The sequence below is a fragment of the Sinocyclocheilus rhinocerous genome, unplaced genomic scaffold, assembly GCF_001515625.1.
Source record: "Sinocyclocheilus rhinocerous isolate Xijiao unplaced genomic scaffold, SAMN03320098_v1.1 scaffold469, whole genome shotgun sequence".
Taxonomy (NCBI): Eukaryota; Metazoa; Chordata; class Actinopteri; order Cypriniformes; family Cyprinidae; genus Sinocyclocheilus; species Sinocyclocheilus rhinocerous.
Genome location: NW_015636034.1, coordinates 983,540 through 1,005,608, shown reverse-complemented (window position 1 = coordinate 1,005,608; position 22,069 = coordinate 983,540). Strand labels below are relative to the sequence as shown.

The 22,069-nt window shown below is 38.0% G+C and overlaps 1 protein-coding gene across 1 annotated transcript in view; it reads right to left on the bottom strand.

Moving 5' to 3' along the window:
- LOC107747574 (uncharacterized protein KIAA1109-like) overlaps positions 1-22,069 on the bottom strand; it is a 66,110-nt gene that overhangs the window by 14,636 nt on the left and 29,405 nt on the right. The window contains 30 exon segments of the mRNA XM_016562163.1: positions 1,802-1,843; positions 3,374-3,443; positions 3,569-3,684; positions 3,774-3,897; positions 3,989-4,110; positions 5,380-5,598; positions 5,834-6,060; positions 6,913-6,972; positions 7,064-7,262; positions 7,456-7,667; positions 7,758-7,926; positions 8,064-8,249; positions 8,337-8,434; positions 8,798-8,903; positions 9,038-9,267; positions 9,373-9,602; positions 9,698-9,904; positions 11,923-11,973; positions 13,554-13,647; positions 13,738-13,983; positions 14,586-15,265; positions 15,554-15,570; positions 16,050-16,244; positions 16,358-16,536; positions 16,700-16,864; positions 18,284-18,509; positions 18,598-18,743; positions 18,841-19,081; positions 20,773-20,925; positions 21,045-21,195. Of these exon segments, the coding sequence (XP_016417649.1) occupies positions 1,802-1,843; positions 3,374-3,443; positions 3,569-3,684; positions 3,774-3,897; positions 3,989-4,110; positions 5,380-5,598; positions 5,834-6,060; positions 6,913-6,972; positions 7,064-7,262; positions 7,456-7,667; positions 7,758-7,926; positions 8,064-8,249; positions 8,337-8,434; positions 8,798-8,903; positions 9,038-9,267; positions 9,373-9,602; positions 9,698-9,904; positions 11,923-11,973; positions 13,554-13,647; positions 13,738-13,983; positions 14,586-15,265; positions 15,554-15,570; positions 16,050-16,244; positions 16,358-16,536; positions 16,700-16,864; positions 18,284-18,509; positions 18,598-18,743; positions 18,841-19,081; positions 20,773-20,925; positions 21,045-21,195 (5,161 nt within the window).

Here is a 22,069-nt window from a genome sequence, read left to right as displayed (position 1 = left end):
GCTGGAGATTTACTACTAATCACAGAACCGGCTTTACTGACGAGATGCGCATGAAAATCGCATTCGGTTATTTGCACAGCCCTATCCTAAATATCTATCCATCTATTCATCAATTTCTCTCTTCTAAAGGATTTATGTCTCTTCGACTACATGAGTGGATCTAACAAAAACATATCTAGGTCACATGTCACCACAAAATCAAAAGAAAAAAAAAAAGAGAAAAAAATAAATCAAGTGTATTTTAAGGATCATGATATTAGTGACTTGTTAAATGTATCATTATCTCCCAATATTGAATGTTCTCATTATAATATTACCACCCCTTAATCTGTAAATTTACACCCATGGCGCCATAATTTTGATTTTGCAAGCGACAACGGTGTACCAGTTCTAATGCCAGGGCGAAAGTTTGAGCAAAACATGCTAACTGTTCTGTCTTTGGCTGCACAGACGAGCACAGAACACTATTTAGAGTCCCAGCCTCAGAGGAGACAACAGAGCAGTGGATTTATTGAAAATTTGCATTTAAAGAGACATGCTCTAATACAGCGTGTTTCTGCATCTACTCAAAATAGGCATTTTCAAAATTATATGAGCTAAAACTTCACAGTTACATTCTGGGGACCCCTGAGACTTATATTACATATTATAAAAAGGGGCATAATATGTCACCTTTAATGTTATGATGCTTACATTTATTTACAGCATTTAAAACAACTGACTTTATTTTAGTAAATTGCATTTTTTGTAAGCAAAAAAAGTGTAGAATTTTAACAATCAGAAATGTATCAGTTGTCAGCCATCAAACTATGAATTTGAATATCAATGCATCACTACCATCATATATCTGGACATTTTACCCTTGGGTTTGTAATTACCATTATATTCAATGGTGATCCTTATTGCCGTAATACAGAAATGTTCACTTAATTACTTAATTTACTTAAATATTGTTCCAATGCAAATAAATAAATAATAAAGCTTTCATGTTATTGAAGCAAAATGCAATTTCTATTTTTTTTTCCTGTGATTTTGTGGTGAAATATAACCCTGGCATGTCTAAAAGCTCAATGGCCACTAAGCTATTATATTGGGTCTATTAGATTAATTCTCATCAAGATTGTAACTGAAATAGAAATCCTTTTATCCAACTGTCTAACATTTACAATTTTCTCCTCAACTGGGCTTCTGTTGAGATCATGGAGTGGAAAAGTGCTATAATATTTCCACCGGACACTTACTTGAATGTTTATCTATCCATCCATCATTCGGTCTCTCTATCTGTTGATGTACTCAAAACCTAAACTGAACTGATTCTGACTCACTGTCAATTCAAACTGTATCTGTTGGCTGATAGCTCAAAACCAGTGAGCACTTTTAAGAGAGCTTTTCCTTTTCCCAATTCATGCTTTCCACTACGACCCAGCGGAGGAGAGAGGGATGAGAAATGAAAAGATGGACAGATGACAAGAAAGACATCATGAGCAATGCAATGGACAAAGATCCAGACATGCTGAAGAAACGATGAAGAGTTGATTAGTTACACCAACACAGCACAAAAGCAGCTTCAACATATGGAGTGAGAGTGTGTGTTAATGAATGTGTGAGTAGAGAGATCAAGAGAAAATAAGACCACTCTTCAGCCGAAGATCCAAAAAGGCTAAAATCATTAATCTCTGATGATTTTTGATTGGAGTTTGAATAGCAGATTTAGATTTAGCGATTTCACACCACAAGACTTTCATGCATAGAGATTCAGAGGTGATTTTAAGATTTGATTTGGACCGTTTTTCTCCAATACCTTAAAAACAGAGTCAGCTGGACTTGGGATTGGGGTTTCCATCTTAAACACAAACAGACTTACTGAGCTATACAGTACATGAACATATGTGTTCAGCACAGTATGTGCATACCATACATACGGCTTTCATTAAGTCAAGAGTGAAGCACTTGCAGGTGAAACCATAAAATGTATGTGTATGTGTGCGTATTTGTCCAAGTACACTGCTGTTCAAAAGTTTGGGGTCAGTAAGATATTTTAATATTTTTGAAAAGAAGTCTGCATTTATTTGATCAAAAACAAATAACTGTAACTGTACTTTTTACAGTAAAAACAGCAATATTGGTCATGTTGCTGTTCAAAAAACATTTCTTATCATAATCAAATGTTGCAAACAGTTGTGTATATTAATATTTTTGTATAAACTGATAATTATTTTTCATGATTCTTTGATGAATAGAATATCGTTTAATAAATTATAAAGAAATAAAGTTAAAAAAAATAATGAAATCTTTTGTAACGTTAAATGTCTTGACTGTCACTTTTGATCCATGGCATCCTTGCAAAATAGAACATTTAACTTATAAACAAAATCTTACTGACCCCAAATTTTTGAATGGTAATTGTTAGAAAACACTCTCTGTCTTGAGAATGCCTCACCCCTCCTTTCTTTCCCTCTCCCTCTCACTCTCCCTCCTCTATCTGTTCTCTCTCTCTTGTATGGTGTTTTAATGTCTCTTACTCATATTCGAGGTAGGCATGCACACATGTATACATTAGTTGCTTGGGTCAAATGCCCAAATAAGGAGATGAATGCTAGGATTACGAGGTAAAGGAGTTTGTGCTGAACTGTGAGGAGGGTTCAGCATCCTTCGCCAGGAAGTCTATTCCTAATATGTACATGTTTTTCTGTACATGTGGCCATTTTATACAAAACACATGTTCTTGGCCAAAACATCCTGTATGGGTATGTCACCCTATCCTCATTGGTTAAGAGGGTGAAACTCCCCTCGACATATGCCTATATAATATCTTTGTATCTATGAATAAAGTTGAAGTATTGAGAATACATATATGGTATTCTCAATACTTCAATTTATTCATAGAAATACAGATCTTATATAGGCATATGTCGAGGGGAGTTTCACCCTCTTAACCAATGAGGATAGGATGACATACACATATAGGATGTTCTTGGTCAAACATCCTATATGTGTATGTCATCCTATCCTCATTGGTTAAGAGGGTGAAACTCCCCTCGACATATGCCTATATAAGATCTGTATTTCTATGAATAAATTGAAGTATTGAGAATACCATTTGAATGTGTGTTTTCTTGCTTCCCGGCCGTATATCTATACTTTAAGGGACTGAGAAGTTTTCAAGGTGGCAAAGAGAATCTATAGGGACCGATTGTTAATTTCTAACAGTAATGTAAAAGGCAAAGCTTTTTTTAACTTTACAAACATCGTTGACACAAACACTGAACATGAAGATGGAACCACAGAATGATGACAAATAAAGATGCATACAGCATTTTAAATGGACAAATGTACAGACTCAGGCACACACAGATGTACGCATACACACTACCGTGTCAATGTTGAAGGTAACCCTTGGTGCTGGAGATGCTGCATCCACTTTAATGTCTGGCAGATCGTCCCTTAAGAGAGACAAAAAAAATAAATCAATCAATGAACAAACTAATGATGTGTAATTGAAATACATTAAACCATCTGTGATTAAATGTGAGTGAGTGAGTGAGTGTGTATGTATGTGTGTATGTACTTGGGTCTATCCGATCTCTTCATTGGTGGTCTGCCTGTTGCCGAAATGCTCTTTGATCTGCTGTTGCTGTAGCTTGGCTTGTACCCTAAACCCCATTTATCTTTCAATGACGCAGCCTAAAAAAAAAGAAGCACAAACTCAATTAATGCAACATTTTATCTCCACCACACTTTCAATGTAGTGAGCTGAATCAAGTCTTTCTCACCCGCATGCTGGAGCGCCGTAGCTTCTTGCGCACATCCCGACGGATATCATTGACAGCGACAGATTCCAAATGCTGATAGCGCTGGATTTCCTGGTTTATGGTGCCTTCACTTGCTCCCAGTTTCCTTAGAGAGAGAAAAAAAAATTATATGGATTCTTTTAGACAAAAAACAGATTGAGGTATATTGCTTATTATCAATGTCAGGTTGACATTACTTGAGATCATCAATGACTTTGGCTTGCTCATTGAGTTCTCTAATATCCACCAAGCGCTTCCGTCCACGAGCATCGATTATCTGACTGCTCATCACTGCCTGTCTGCGCAAGTCAACAGACTCCTGTATGAGGGAAAACAACTGTCAAAATAATACATTTAAGATACGAGACACACTTCGGGGTGGGCGGTATGACAAAATCCGGTATTTCTTATCATGGTATGAGTCATTCAAAAATGGCATATACACCATATTATTATTTTATCTTATTTCATTTTACAAATATTAAAATATACATTTACACTGCCATTCAAAAGTTTGGGGTTGGTAAGATTTTTTAATGTTTTTGAAAGAAGACTATTATGCTCACCAAGGCTTAATTTTTTTTACAGTACAAACAGCAATGTGAAATATTATTACAATTTAAAATAAATGTTTTCTAAATTTCCAATTTTTTGTTTTAAATGTAACCTATTCCTGTAATGGAAAAGATGAATTTTTAGCAGCTATTACGCAGTCTTCAGTGTCACATGATCCTCCAGAAATAATTCTAATATGCTGATTTGATGCTCCGAAAACATTTCTTTTTATTATCATTATGAAGACAAAAAACTGGCCTGCTTTATATTTTTGTGGAAACTTTCAGGATTCGGGATTTCAGGACGTTTATTTGAAATGTAATTTTTTTTTTCACATTGTAAAAGTCTGTACTGTCACGTTTGCACTTTTGATCACTTCAATGTGTCCTTGCTGAATTAAAGCATTAATTTCTTTTAAAAATGACAGTGTATATTTTTCAGGAAATTCAATAAAACAAATTGGTTATTTGTTATTTTGTTAATTTGAGAATACAAATAACCAAGTTAATTTTAAAACACAAAAAACATATAGCAAAATCACAACCTGTTGCCATATTTCAACAGTTGCACAGTGTTTACCATCATTCCGCCCACAGCCCTAGGTACAGTCATGCATAAGAGTTCCAAAATCACACTGACTGTTGAACAGTCAAAACAAGTGTGGTTCATTCCAACACATCAGAAAAAAAAATAAAAAAATCACAGCACCACCCCGAAAAACTGATTACTGAACAAAGCTTGTCCATGAGAAATGCATCCTTTGGAAACGGGAAATAAGAAGAGTCTAAGATGTCACTGGCCACTCATTTCTCATGGAGAGGAGTCAGAGTCAGACAAAACTAAAAAGTAGCAGGAAATGATAGAATTCAGACTCGCTCGACATATTTCAGTTCTAGGCACAATTCAACACGATTTTGATGTGACCGATCTTAAAAGCAACTTCCACCCTGACAGCATGAACAAGATGGAGAGAAAGAATGTGACAGAGAAACAGAGAGAACTGAAAAGCAAACAGGAGCTTTGAAGTACATACACAGCCCCAGGACAGGGGTCTGGGATGTTTAGTTCGTTCTGCATTGGCTGTGGATGGCAGGCGAACACTTCTCGACTTTAGCCGAGTGATTGTGGATGATGGAGAAATATTACGACACTCAGAAGGTGAGAGGGGAGGGGGGCTGGGGCTAATGCCCAGAATGCTGTTCACCAGCCGCCTCCTGAACGAAAGTCTGGGACTGAGATCCCCTTCAGGACACTGCAAACATGGGCCAGTTTAAAACAAACACAAACGCACACCACTACACAGACACTGAGTACAAATGAGCACAAAGACACTTCACATTTCCTGCTCTAAACATAACAATGACATTAATATACATGTACAAAAAAACAAGAAACCAAAGAAGCAGACAATGTAAGTTCAAACTCAAAAAATAGTTACAAAGACTTTACAGTGGCATTAAGAAATGTTAAAGAGTGCGAGCTCTGACCGCGTGTATGGGGGGAGACGTGCCGTCACTCTCGTCCTCGTCTGATAGGTCGCCAATGTTGACTGAGTTGAGGTCTGTGATGTCATCATTGTCCTCTTCACCAGTCAGAGAGGTGAGCGTGTTACCCAGAGCATTCAGACGCTTGCCGATGTTGGGATCCATGTGCACATCAATACCACACATCTTCCACAAGACATTTAGCGTCCATGTCCCTGCGCTGCTGCTTTCTGGAGTATTGAAAGATTTTGTTAATAAATACAGACAAAGATCAAATATGAAGTCAGTATGAAATCAAATTGACCATGTTTTCTTCCTTAATGCATTCTTGTTTTTGGTGTGGTTTTGCGCATTTCATCAATGTATAATACCATTCAAAAATATGGGGTCGGTAAGATCTCAAGAAATTAATTTTATTAAACAAGAAAGCATTTGATTTCTGAAGGATCATGTGACACTGAAGACTGGAGTAATGATGCTGAAAATTTAGCATTGCCATCAGAGAAATAAATTACATATATATTAAAATAAAAAACATTTGTGACCCTGGACCACAAAACCCATCATAAAATTTTTTGAAATTGAGATTTATACATCATCTGAAAACTGAATAAATAAGCTCTCCATTGATGTATGGTTTGTTAAGGACAATATTTGGCCGAGATACAACTACTTGAAAATCTGGAATCTGAGGGTGCAAAAAAATCTAAATACTGAGAAAATCGCCTTTAAAGTTGTCCAAATGAAGTTCTTAGCAATGCATATATTTACAGTAGGAAATGTACAAAATATCTTCATGGAAGAGGATCTTTACGTAATATCCTAAAGATTTTTGGCATAAAAGAAAAATCAATAATTTTGACCCATACAATGTTTTTTTGGCTATTTCTACAAATGTACCCAAGCGACTTAGACTGGTTTTGTGGTCCAGGGTCACATTTCTTTTAAATTGTAATAATATTTCACAATATTACTGTTTTTACTGTATTTTTGATCAAATAAATGCAGCCTTGGAAAGCATAAGAGTGAGAGTATTCTTCTAAAAACATGAAAATTACTGAAGAACATTATTTTACTCATACCTGCAGAGGCCTGGCCTGTCGTTCTGGAGCAAACCTCATAAGTACCATCAGGGACGACACCTAGAAAGCCACATTGAGCATTTCAAGAATCATGGAAGCATTATGGGGCCAAATACAGACACACAACAAGTTAACTTTAAGTGTTACTCACAGGCATTCATGACCAGGTCTCCTCTGACCTCAGGTTTCCAGTCATCCCAAGTTGTCTCAAACCCCTCAGCAAATCGAATGCAAAAGTTCTTGAAATGGCCTTTGCTGACCAGAGATTCAGAGGAGCAGGCTGTGATTAGCGTACTCTCGATGGTTAACACCAGTGCTGAGCCAGTGTCAGAATCAATACTGTGATTGGCCTATGTACAGCAGAAAGAAGGGCCAAGCATTTAACATCAATCATTCTGACCAGAAATGGAAATATTTCATGTGTATAAAGGGTGAAATACAAGCCTACAGTATTTTATACAGTTAAAGGCCTGTTCACACCAAACTGATGAGTCTAAACATTAAAAAGAACGAAAAATAGATTGTGTATCAGTGAGGCTCCACCTGTGTGGTGCTGGTGATCGGCAGGCAGATGCCCAGGTCATTGACAGTGAGCTGCAGGAAGAGAGTGCTGAAGGCCTGGACGCTGGTCTGCTGTATGGCTGGCAGTTTGTCCACCACCTCTTTGGTGGCCATATGAATGTCTGAGTTGAGAGCCAAGCGCTGTTCCTTCCAGTTATCATAGGCAGCCTTATAGTTCAGCCAGAACAGAACAGCTACAACAGACATACACAATTACAAAAAAAAACAAAAAAAATCCACCAACGGATGCACATGAAAAAACAAAAGGCTAAGTGTGGACTGACCTCTGTCAAATGCTACTGGCTGAGCAAAAACGATAGGACGATTGAGTGTGATCAGGACAGCCTCTTTGTCAGAGCTGCTACTGATCTCCTCCTGCAGTGCATTGCGCAAACCGATTCGAGTGCGGAAATACGCCACCTGGTGGAAATCTGACCCCGCCTCCTCATATACCTGCAAGAGACAGTGGCACGACAACAGTGATTAACTAATAGTGTGCACCACCTTATCAAAATCTCATGCATGTACAGGAAAGTTTATTGAGAGCAATGAATAACAGTGCTGCTCTTTATGTTTCTGTGACTAGCTACCTGATGTTTGACTATTTGCCCCAAAGCCAAATTGAGATCCACTTGACATTTCCCAAAGAGCTTCAGGTAGTTACTTCCTGTGGGAGTAGTCTTGCACTGAACCCGATTGGACAGTTCAAGCTCAATCCAGCCCGTCTCAAAGCGCACCGCCCTCATTGAAGGAGTGGTGGCTGTCATTTGAATCCCCTACAACAGAAAAAAACATACTGATGAAGTCTAAAGTCTGCAAGATTCACTTAAAATTAATAAACACACAATTTTATTAGTACAAACCTTAAAAGTCAGATTAATAGAATAAAGCAGAATTTTAGGTTTGTCGCCATCTGTTGACACATCGTGTTCATTCCACAGTGGGATTGGCTGTTCGCCTCCTACAGAAACAAACACATTTCACACAGCTGGTGTGAAATCAAGCCAAGTCAAGCAAAAGAATATGTAACACTTTAGTGTCAATGTTACACATGGTACATGAACTTAAAATTATAATAACAATAAATTATGCAGAATTAACATGCAAGTAGCCCTAAACCAAACCCTAACCATATAGTAAGTACATGTAGTAAATTAATATTACTCAGTTCTTAAATGTATAATTACACTGTAACAAGGACACCTTAAAATAAAGTGTAACCAAAAAATAAAATGAAAATAAAAACAACTAAACTAAACAAAAAACTAAAAATATATATGGAAAAAGTCATCCATTTATGCTACCTGCTCTTCATCAAACATACCTGACACCTTCTGGATGACCTCATTGACCTCCTTCATGAAGACCTTCTGAAGGAAGACTAGATGGTTGAGCAAATCTGTGGTCAAGTTGTGTTCGAAAGACCCAATCTAAAAATGAAGAAACCAGTTTATTGTATTTCAAACGAATCCATCCATCCATCCATCTGCTGAAACAAACTTGATCATCTAATAATCAAGCAACCTATTTAGTACAACATCTCATTGCTACATCAATGGCACACCTCAGCTACACAGCGCAAGTAGTTTCCCTGAAGATAGTTGCTGTATCCTGGGGCCCAGGCAGTGTCGCTGTGCCCCTCGTGCTCCTGTATGATGTACTGTCCTGACACGGTGACGGGAGGCAGTGTCAGGCTGGCAGTGGGTGGCATGGCCGACACATCCACAGGGGAAACCTTCGACTGGAAACACAGCTTATGATTGGGTAGTTCAAAAGTGAACCGTGTCTGAGCACCTGTGAGGGAGACACCAAAACGTTAATCATTTGTTATTGTTGCATCTGTATTTCCCAGGGCGCAGTCAAATAAATTAACAACTGTGCCAGTGGAATTGTGGGTACCTGTCATGCCATGGCTCTTCATACGACCCATCTTGTATTCTGCTTTGAGAGAGGGCAACAGGGCTGCACCAATAGTGATCCCATCCAGCATAGCGCTGAATTTCAACACGATTGGCTTCTTTTCCAGTCCTTCAGGCAGCTGAGGAAACTCAATGGCCTCCACCGGAGTTTGATTGACACTCACTTCAGAAGGCTGTGGAGTAGGCGTGTCTTCGCGGTTGGGCGGGGGGCTGATATAAACAGATTTGAATTTAATATGGGCAAAAAAAAATATATAAAAAAATCATTAAAACTTACGAAAAGAAAGTACAGAGGTTTGCCTCACATGTTGGAGGGCTGACGGATGAGGTCTGAAATCTGTTTTGAGAGCTGGTGGGAGCTGCGGACCATCATGCTGTGCAGCGTTGCAGGGTGTTGCGGGATGTTGATGAAGATTGCACCCACTTTGAATACGGCAGCATTATTGGTCTTCAGCCCACGCTGTGCGCTATATAAAGCCTGGGACTTTGCGATGTTACACTTCACCACCGTCCTAATACACAAATACACACAAACAAAAGGAACTTACTACAAGTGCTCATTTTGAAATCACAGGCTGGATGTAATATCGAGCAGTAACATAAAACAATGTCTGTGAAATATGTGCAGACAGATACTGGCAAAATGTACAAATGAAATGTTCATGTGACTGGAAACGAGGCCTTGTAGATGTGGAGAGAGCAACTGCAAGGAGAGAGATCTAGATGGATTAATAGAAAAGATGAAAGGGAGAGTTTCAGGCGCTGATGGCATGATCGTAGACGGTCCATCAGATTCACACTACACACAAAGCTGGCAAACACTTGCCAAAATGTCGTGAATTTAGATTGATTGATGGATATGCACCTTCCAAGAGTCAGGGTGCACCAGAAAACTAGATTGTGTTAAGGTACCAAGCTGCTGCAATGAGCGCCCTTCAGGAGGAACTAATCATTGGATTCAACAACATTTTCCAGGACAGAAGCATCAAGTATTTAAAGGGGTCATAGGATGCCCATTTACCACAAGTTGATATGATTCTTTAGGGTCTTAATGAAAAGTCTGTAACATAGTTTGGTTAAAATTTCTCAATGGTAGTGTAAAAAAAATTTTTTTTACCCTGTCAAAAACAGCTCTTTTCAGATCAAGCCGTTTTTGTAGCATTTTCCTTTAAATGTTAATGAGCTCTGCTGACCCCGCCCCTCTCTTCCGAGCTGCTCTCAGAGAGACTGTTTACTTTAGCCGCATTCATCGTGAAACTTGCTAATTAGCACATTATTAGGAAAGGCGATTTGCAAAGATTCATTACAAAACATTATACTCACTTCTTCTGTAGATGAGGCTGGATCATGAATGATTCGCGCGAACAGGAGTAAATGACGACTGCTATGTTCATTATTATATCCAACAACAGAACACCTCAATCGCTTAGGAGTCATTCTTGTCTACATCTGCTCCAGCGGTGAAACAATGGCGGACTGATGACAGCTCACTCAGGGCGGGTCTAAGGTAAGACGCCAGTCCAGTCTGTCAAACTATCGTGGGAGGGGCCTGTTTTTGTGACGTCACACAGACAGGCATCTGAGATCGGCTCAATTTGAGAAAGGGGAAAACATTTAACCAGATAAAAAAAAAACACTGGGTGGATTTTTATCATTATAGGGTGGTTGTGTACACACACTGCCAACACACATTTCAGTTCAAACAACTTGTAAAAGTGCATGTAGCATCCTATGACCCCTTTAAAAGATATTCAGAGTTTTGTATGAGGCACATAGTAGCACATAAACTCAATAACCACTAGCAGAACTTTATAATCTACTTTCTGTTCTGAGTTATGAGTCTGTGAAATACTGCCTACTTTTGGAAGAACAGGGGAAAAATAGTCTGTAAAACTGCTCTAAAAGACTACTTTGCCCTTAAACTAAAGATTTTTGTTTTGTTTTAGTTTGATTTCAGATCAATCATCACTTAAACGGTGTATAAAAGCAAAACCAAAATTAGTCAGATGGTCTCTTCCTGTCTAAAGATGCAGGGGGTGGGGCTATGCACGTCATTGTGAAAAAGACAATGAAACTCTTTTAATAAAACATACTGTTGATGAAAATATGACGGGGAAAAAATAACACTGGTAGTTATTAACAATCCATCATCCATATTTTCGAAAAGGAAACATGACAGTGGGTGGACCTTGGTCAGAATAACCTATAAAATGGACTTAACAGTGATAGTCAAAAGCTTGTTTCAATTAGACTAGGAAATGGAAAAGTATCCCACTGACAATGCATTAATGAAGTAAATATGACTGTAAAATTAAGTGTCATGAGGATGTTATGATTTCAAGACACTATACACTGCTGTGAAACATTTATATGAGAGGGATTTGGAGGATTAGAGCAAAAGAAATCTTAGGGTGAACGGTATATAGCATATATTTGAAATATGGAAGGGACTGTGATATACAAATATTATGGAGATGTTATGAATGGTCATGGAGGACTGGACAAGGTTACTGAGGAAACTTAGACATACAGGAACTCCTGCTTGGTTGTGCTGGTAGGTGAGGTTGGAAAATCCTCTAGTCTGCCAGTGAGAGAGGCAGAAAAAAACAACAAAAAGATTACAGATAGAAAGAAGAGAGGAGAGGAGAGAGCAGGAAGGTAGAAGAGGGGAAAGTTATCCACAGAGAAAACATTTCAAAACTCGCATATGATGTGATAAATCTGTACTCTTAAAAATACATTTGTGGAAAGAGAGAACACCAGAAAAAAAAACAGATCCAAGAATGACTTTAAAACAACTTTAAAATATGATAATCACAGAGAATATGCTAGGAATAAAGTGCATAACAAGGGCTGCTTGAACTGGATTTTACATTTTCTAAGGCTAGGTTATTGTGGCTCGTTTCCAGGGTGGTGTTATGCAGTTTCTAAACTATGTTTGTGTTAGGGTGGCCATTCGTGTCATTTTTACGGGACACGTCCTGGCCAGGATTTCTATATTTAGCTTTGTTTTCCTGTTCTCATACCTGCTGAAGGTAATGATCGAAAAGAAGTTTGACCAATAACTTGCTGGCATTGTATATAATCGACCAATCGTGGCATGTGAGAAGGTGGGATCTACAGAGAACGGTCAAAGCGATGCAGATACATGTACACATTAGATGTGTTCGTTCTTTAGTTCAGACTGATCGTTGTATGACATCAAAGTACTGCGAGAGCGATTTAAAAGCACAAGGAGCCGCATGTTCTCTATAGATCTCACAGATGTCATACAACAATCTGTCTGCGCAGCGCAAACAGCCAAGTCCTGGATATTTTAGGCAATATAGGAATCCTGGCCAGGACGTGTCCCGTAAAAATGGCACATATGGTCACTCTAGTTTGTGTCGTTTTTAGCTTGCTACCATGCGGTTTCTAAAAACACAGTGAAGTATCGGTCACATGCTGGTCATTAAATACTGGTCAAAAAAAAATTTGTGGTCAGAACTGTGAAGTGAGATTTTTAAAAGAAATTAATAATTTTATTCGGCAAGTATGCATTAATTTGATCAAAAGTGGCAGTACAGACATTTATAATGTTTCCAAAGATTTCTATTTCAAATAAATGCATGATTAATAGGAATGTGGCAGTGATAATAAGAAATGCTTGTTAATCCCCAAATCAGCATAACATAATGATTTCTGAAGGAATAACATAATAATCATTTGGAATAACAGGAATAAATTACATTTTATAATATATTAAAATTTAATATTATTTTGAATTGTAATAATATTTCACAGTTACAGCATCGGTGGGCATAAGAGACTTCTTTCAAAAACATTTTTAAAAAATCTTACTGACTGCAAACTATAGAACAGTAGTGTATGGATGTTTTTGCATTGTGGTTCATGTTATTGTTTAGTCCGTTAAGTTGATATGTCAGACTGATCAAATAAACAGAGCAAAATATTAAAGCACCGCAGAGACAAAGTGTCTACACTCTTCAGGAAGTCAACCTACCAATGGTTTACAGTGTTTTGCACGTGAAACTGAGATTGGGCATATTTAAAAAAGAGAAATTAGACACTTCAAGGTAAACAGATTTATATGAAAAGGGATGCTGATAAGTGGTAGAGCACTCAGTGGGTCTTAGGCCTAGTGTTAAATGAATTACTGACTGTATGTCTGGTGTGATTCCTTCCAGAAGCACAATGTTCACACATCCGATATGGGCCGAGGCACAGGTCTCAGTCATCTTCTGATGGAGAATATCTGCATCAACAGAACAGAAATTGTAGGATAAGGTAAGTATATAGGATATTTTAAAATGTTACATTTATTTAAAAATGCTGTTTGATTTACCCTTCATTTTCTCCTTTAGAGTAAAACTGCCATGTATTTTCTTAAGCTCTGCCTCCATGGTCAGTCCTCCAATGTCTGCTTCCAGATGTGTGCGGTTCACCATGCCAACGCCGAACACGATCAGCGTCACATGCTGGGGCTCAGAGCTTACCAAGCTCCGCCTACGACCCAGTCGACTGGGCGGCGTCTCGCCCTCAGATTCAAACACCAATCGACATGGAGGATCCACAGGGCTCCGTCCACCCTCTGAAGAGCAAGTGAATAGGCAAATTAGGCCAAAAGCAGTGATTATTAGACAAATTTTGTACCATCCAAAAGCGAAAATAAGATTTTTTTGCAATTTTACATTTTCATGACAACTGAGTTTCCTTTCTCCGAGTCTCATTAACACAACACAATAAAATAGAATTTCATTACCATAATGTGTAATACAATAATGACATATTTAAACTGTAAAGTATTTATAGTATACATCATGGTGCAATAAACTGTTGCATTGACTTTGTGGTGGTGATGTACGTTTATTAATAATATTTTAAACTCTTTTTAATAACAAACACGGCATACACCAAGAATGATGCTCATTACCCTATTGCAGTACTGAAAACCTATTAAAAATTATTCTTGAGAATAATGTAAAATTAAAATCAAAAGAATAATATCTGGACACATTAATTAATCGCCACTAATTTTCACTATTCCACTAACGTTGCAATGTAAAAAAAATCTTGGGTCTAAAAACATACTTTATTTTCTTATAAAATTCTTATCATATTTTCAAATTATTTCACTTAAAAAAGTGAATCAAAAGAATTCAAATTAACAGAAAAATGCAGAGCAAGTCCTACCTGAGAGGGCATTATCTTGGTTCTTCTCCAGGATGCCTGTGGGGTCTGATATGAGCGAGTAGAAATTAAGAAGTTTGTACATGTTCTGCCAGCACTCGGCCGACGGCTCGCTCTGTTCTGACACTGTGATGGAGTCCGAGTCATCCATCTGAATGGTCATGTGGTCCGCCACATCACGCGAACCCTTCCGAGATACTTTTGACGTCCTTCGCTCCGAACGTCCCAGTGTCCCCCTTCCACGAGGCTCTCGATTCCTGGTCAGCGTGTCTAGGCCCGGCCCGACCATGGTCCGTTTGCCCTTCTGAGTGCCCAGTCGAGCAGCTCCATTCAGGCTCCCACGAGAACTACGGCTGAAATCAGAAGAGCGAAATTCCCGATATGGCCGCGCCTTGGTGGGCGTTGGGGAAGAGGAGCCGGCAGTGTAGCGGTTGAGCTTGATGTCAGTCTGTGTGGCTTTGATGTCGTCGATCATCGTGCTGAACTGGTGAATGAGGCGGACCAGGGCCATATCCACGTGCTGGCGAATCGCTTGGCAAGCAAGGGTAAAATGGCAGTGCACACTGGCCTGGGGTCTCCGGCTCAGCTCGTGGAAGGACAGTGCGCTGGCAGAGGGAGGGGTTGACATGCACTTCTCCAGTACGACTGCGTTCAAACTGAACGTCTCAATCATCAGGGCAGGCCTTGTAAAAAATGCTTCTCAATGCATTTTGTTCCATTCAGCTGTGGTCTGTCTAGCTGTTTTTGAACAGAAGACATACATACAATGTTACCAGTGTAGTCTGAATCTACAAACCTCATACCCGAATCTTTTAATTACATAAAAAGACTCATGAACTCAGAAGTTACCAGTTTGAATGAGTCTGATGAATCCTTCACTGAATGAACTCTCTGAATCTGTCAAACGGCTAATGAATCAACACCTGAATCACTCGCTGAATTGCTAGTTATTACTATCAGTCAGGGTCAACTTGAAATCAAGAAAGAACTTTTTGGTTTTGTAGTTTTTGTAAAAAATAATTTTAATACTAATTACATTTATTTATTATGAATTGAATTTAATAGTTTAGTCATTTAATTTGGTATTTATTAATATTTAGATTTAACCTTTATTGTTTTTTAGTTTTCATTTTAAATTTAGTCAAGTTTCAGTTTTGGTATTTGTTTTTTGTCATTTTGCATTGGTTTTTGTTTTTTATACTTTAATTATATTTTAGTAAACTTATTTTAGCTAGTTGCCAGGCAACAAATGTTCTAAGTTTTATTTTATTTTATTTTATTCCATATAATTTTATTTTAAGCTTAATAGTTTTAGTTAACAATAGCAACACTGTAGTCATTTAATTATTGGGCACTTCAGAGTACCCATACCCATAAAATGAAATTGAATCAGGGAATAAATAAATAAATAAATAAATAAATAAGAACGCTTTATGGAATATCTCTAGACAGATGAACAAAAGCTACCTTGGGAAATCTGTGTTACCTGTGTGTTCGTTTGTTCTTCCTGTCTTTGCTGGTGTCAGAGTCGACAATGTCAGCTCTCAAACACTCAAGAGTGCCGCTGAAGGACAGGTGCTCCCCAAAATACATCTTGTAACTAAGTGGAGGAGCATCCTGGGGCTGGATACCAATGTGACTCAACAAAGGCTTAAAAACAACCTGTACAGACAATCCCATGACACACACACGCAAACAAAAAGAGAGGAGGCAATAAAATATGCATGGTCATAAATAAATGATTACCAAATATTAAGTATTCCTGGCGCACGCACCTGAGCGTCGGCTAGCTGCACAGCTGCCGGGCAGAGATTTGTCTCATCTTGATCAAGCAGGTCATCCTGACTTGTGCTGTGCTGGGAGTGTGTGTGCTGAGAGTGTGTGTCCAGTGTATTCTGATCACTGGACAGTACAGTGTTAAAATCTGATGCAGAAGGAATGGTGGGGAGGACTCCTAAACACAAAGAGTTAATGAAGATTTTCAGTGCAAATGAACACACTCTAATCACTGTACACAGTTAAGTCTCTAATCGCAGCCACATGGACAGATACAGCTACATGTTTACACACAGTCAACAGACTACTCACATTTCTCTGTCAATACACTAATCACTCACCTCCGGTCTGCAGGCTGTTGTGCTGAGAGCGGTTGAGAGGCGAGCCCTGGACGTTGCCGCCTGTGCGGTTGCCAACAGCATTTGACATCCAGTTGTAGAAGCTGACGGAAAATGGCTCCGATAGAAGAGGATGTTCCGTTAACACGTCTGCACCAACATTATTGTCTACCAAAAACAACAAACATTTAACATTATCTAGATTTTTACTTGAAGAAAATGAGTGTTATGCTTTCTGCGCAGAATTCACTATGATGCTCTGTTCTGAGGGGATGTTAGCACATTGCTCAAGTTTTTGACATATTCTGTCAATAGATATCTTTCTGGTCCCGCCTACAGTGCAAGTCTTTGTAATTTTTTTAGGGATGCACTATATATCGGTATTATATTGGTTATTGGGTGATAGTGCTATTATTGTTAATTAAAACAAAGTATTAAAAACAGTTTTTGTTAAAAGAAGCAAAGCTGAATTAAAACATACATATTACATATAAACTCAAAAATAAACACTTAAATTTATTTTGAAATTAAACTTTTTGAAATTTCAGCAACTATCTGAAATAAAATAATTTTAAGTTATAAAAACTATAAAAAAATGACAAAAGCACATAAAATTTCTAAAACTAAAATGAAAAGAAAGTGAAAATATAACAATGAAAGCTCATTTAAAATATTAATACATCATCAAATAATACTAAAATAATACTCTGATATTAGAGATTTTTTTATTATTCATTGGTATCAGATACTGGATATTTAATTCTGCATGCTCATTTTCCCTATTTTACCATTCAGATGACCTTTGCCTTAATCTAACAATCAACTAAAGTTTATCTTTAATAAAATTAATAATTTATTAATTGTTTAAAAGTAATATTAAAAATAGTAAATCTCAAAATTGATATGTTTTTTCAAGTACATTAAAATGTTGTGATGCCTAAATTCACTCGTAGGAATTAAATCAATTGAATATTTAGTAATATTAAAAATAGTAAATCTCAAAATTGATATGTTTTTTCAAGTACATTAAAATGTTGTGATGCTTAATTCACTCGTAGGAATTAAATCAATTGAATATTGGTTTGCAGTGTTTTATTTTTCATTTATTTGATAAAACTGTAAAGAATTTTAATATCGACATACTGGTATCAGCCAGAATTTTAATTTCAGTACATCCCTGTTTTATAAGTCACATGCTACCATCTGCAGAACTGAAAGACCCAGAGAAAAATGACTTCTTTTACAAACTATATGGATTTGAAGTTACTTGCAAAAAACAATTGAGGTTTTTTTTATTTTTTTTATTGCGCCATCTAGTGTGACATATCTACGTGCTGCCCTGAGCATTGGATGGGATTTGGGACCATCCAACCTAGTATGGTGCCTCGGCACTTTAATGGGTTCTGACATTTTCTGTGCAGAAAAATAATACTAAAAAAGAAGAAAAATCAAACACAATAGGGTTAGTAACCTGCTCTCATAGGAAAACCCTATATCAAGAAAACGCATTTGTCTTTCTGATTCACATTTTCATCTGTCTAATATTAGATTGCAAAAGCAGTAAACTCTGAATGAAGAAAATCATACCAGTACGTGTCAGGGAGCTGCTCTTGGCTGTGGTTTGTTCGTTTGCTCGATGGGGCGTGGCTTCAAGGAGGTTGTGCAGACTGTGGATGCTTCCTGTTAAGTAGCTGAGCAACGACTCTTTCCGAGGGCTGTGATTGGACTGCAGCCCTGTCCGACCGACATGAGCGGGAGAATCAGCTGCTGTATCTCCACTCGTGTAGCTCAGGGACTGGTAAGGGTGGGAACCCTATAAAAAAAAAAAAATTTAAAAAAAAGCATTCAGCTTCCAGATTTACTATACACTTTCAGTGCTAACAAAACAGACCCACACAAACCTTGATCCTAAGGGCAGACTCGCTGTGTGTGTGAGATTTGGACAGTTTTCTCATGATCTCGACTCCAGTCACAGGGCCAGAGTTACCGGTAGGAGCAGGACGACTACATACTCCTTCTAACAGCATTGTATGTTCACTTACAGTACCTAAAAAGGTGCATGAACAACACAAAACAGATAAACATCCCAAAAATCACATTAAATCTGCTCTATGTGTTAAGTAAATGGTATACAAGATAACTACCTGCATCAAACTCAAACTCGGCTCCATCAGCACTGGTGTCACTCTGCAAGGCAGCGCCACAGTCTGGCCCCTGTGTCTGATCAGGCTCAATGGGGTCCTGCTCTTTGGGCTTAGGAAGCTGATTGGGTCGTGGCAAACCAACTGCCTTAAAGCCCTGTGTTACAACGATGAACTTCATCCACTGACGAGCAAGCGCCACCAAACCTTTCCTCAGGGTGACCAGAGCAGGCAGTCCATCGTTCTGAAATATAAAGATGAATAAGTAGTACAAGATTAGTAAGGATAATTAATGACAGATTGTTAAAAATAATATATGCAAAATAAATGTTTATTCCGATTAAACTGCAGTTACCACACACATTGATTGTAATACATTGTTCATTTTATCTTGCCCAAGAAGAGTCAAGGTTTCCATTGCTAGTACAATTCAGAGGAACATGCAGGGCTCCAGACAAAAAAACAAAAACAAAAATCAATTAAGGAGCCATTGGCTCCTATAAGAAACAAAATTAGGCGCCAAATTATTTTTTTAGGTGCCATAGAATAAACGTGTTTTATTGTTTTTTTTTTTTTTTTACATACAGTCATACATTTCAGTCATACATTTATTTATGTCTCATCTTTTCTTGTCTTTGTCAGCATGTTAATCCATCTTGTGGTTGTCCTGGGAACTAAGGTTCACTTAAAGTGGGAAGTAAACCTCTTTTCCAACTTGAGAACTTTGTACAGTCACAAAGACTTGTTTATTACACAGAATCTCTGCCAATATCATGGACCATAACTATGTCAGCATCACCTGGCCACTGAGTGTAGTTTGGGCTCCTCCTCAATGCATCCTATAATTGTTGTCATACACTTTGGATCAAATAAATGCAGGATTGCGGAGCAAAAGAGACTTCTTTAAAAAACATTAAAAATCTTACTGTTTAAAAATTTCTGACTGGTAGTGTACGTCTTTCACACGTCCAGTCTGTTTTTCTTCATTAGTAACATGCAATTTTAAAGGTGTTGTTCAATTTTATCTTTAGCTCCTTGCATTGTTTCTTATCATGTAGACAACAGGTTAAGTAAAAATATGAATATGCAATATAACACATACATTTTGCAAAATGCTCTTCTTTATAGTTATTTTTTCTAGCTGACTGATCACGTGCCGCTTAAACTGAAGCGCTAAAGCGTTCGCTCATGTCACATTAAAGAGAGCCAAAACAGTATTTATTGTTTGAATTTCGTTATGAATTCGGCAGAATTTTAAAGCTAATACTTTGTTTATTAAAATGTAACAGAGCACAAATCTTATTGCGATTATTGGACGGCAAGCACGCTACAAATAAAATGAAGTTCCCGCATCAAAAGAACACAGCATATAGACTAAAGATCTTGATAACAAGAAACCAGAATTGTTAACGATTTTGCTAATATCCACACAGCTGACAGCTTTACCTGTTGTAGTTTGTTCAAGTTGTGCAAGAAATAGACATTGTTTTGCTGGACTTTTACTCGCACGTCTCCATCATTTTCGATCTCTCTCATGCTGCCACAACTGAAGCTGCTTTTAGCAGATGTGTCGTCAACGCTAGTGTTCAGCAGAGATGAGGACTGTTTTTCCACTAAAACTTTGATGCGCATCATCTCAGTTCATTACGTCAACATAAAATATGTGATCGCAAAAAAAGCAGGAAAAAAGCCATTACATGCAAATTTTTAAATCATAACAAATGTATATAGTCGCCAGTGGCAATCTCAGCAAAAACGTCACTCGCGAATTAATATTTTTTGTTGCAAATGTGACCGTTTTATTCGCAGTCTGGAGCCCTGACATGGTGAAGTAATTTTAGACTTTACAGTGGCCAATGAAGAATTCAACATGAGAGAAGTATGAGAGAATCTAATACATGTGCGTCCATGTGTTCTGCAAGCATACAGACTTACCATGGTGGCCTCTTCGATGATGCTGTAATCAGCCTGCTGCAGGTAACGATGTAGAATATTACACAGTAAACAGGACGGGTTCTCGTGAAGATATCGGGCTCGCTTTGTAACGCGGTTATACTTGCTGCGAAATGGAATGTGAATACTCTTTTTCTGTTGGGTTAAAGCACATATACACATAATATTAGGCCAGTTAAATTATGTCCACAGTTCTGTTGAATTACACTGCAAGTCCAGGGATGTCTAATGGTATAAGTATTAACAAGTCTGACCTCCAGGGCCTCAGTCATTATGCAGCCCATGACCGCACACACACGCAATGTGGCCTCCATGTCCAGTTTCTGCAGGGAGGTCTTCAGCTGGTCAATGGGAACCAACCAGGCACCGACCGCAGGGGTCGCAGTACTCAACAGATTCAGCTGCCTGCAGACACATTCGACAATACAGACCTCATTAGCCATATAAACAACTGACCCATGATTCCCTTTGAACCGAATCAAAGACTTTGCATCCAAATGGTATACTGAAAACAACTATATAAAAACTATATATACACACGCATACATTCAGACTTATAACTATACAATCAGATTTACTTCTATATATTCAGACATAATATATTCAGGCTTATACCTATATATTCACAATTTACATTTACACATATATACACACACACACACACATATATATATATATATACACACACACACATTTTTTTTTGTAACTTACTTCAAAAAGTGAAACTTTCAGAGATTCTAGATTTATTACATGTAAAGTAAAACAAGCTTGAGAATACTGTCAAGCAAAGCCGATTCAAACACTTGGGAGAGCTTCACAAGGAGTGGACTGAAGCTGGAGTCAGTGCATCAAGAGTCACCACGCTCAGACGTCTTCAGGAAAAGGGCTACCAAGCCTTTTCTGAAACAGAAACACCGTCAGAAGTATCTTACCTGGGCTAAGGAGAAAAAGAACTGGACTGTTGCTCAGTGGTCCAAAGTCCACTTTTCAGATACAAGTACATTTTGCATTTCATTTGTAAATCAAGGTCTGGAGTCTGGAGGAAGACTGGAGAGGCACAGAATCCAAGCTGCTTGAAGTCCAGTGTGAAGTTTCCGAAGTCAGTGATGATTTGGGGTGCCGTGACGTCTGCTGATGTTGGTCCATTGTGTTTTATCAAGTCCAAAAGTCAATGCACCTGTCTACAAGAGATTTTGGAGCACTTTATACTTTCATCTGCTGACAAGCTTTATGGAGATGATGATTTCCTTTTCCAGCAGGACTTAGCACCTGCCCACAG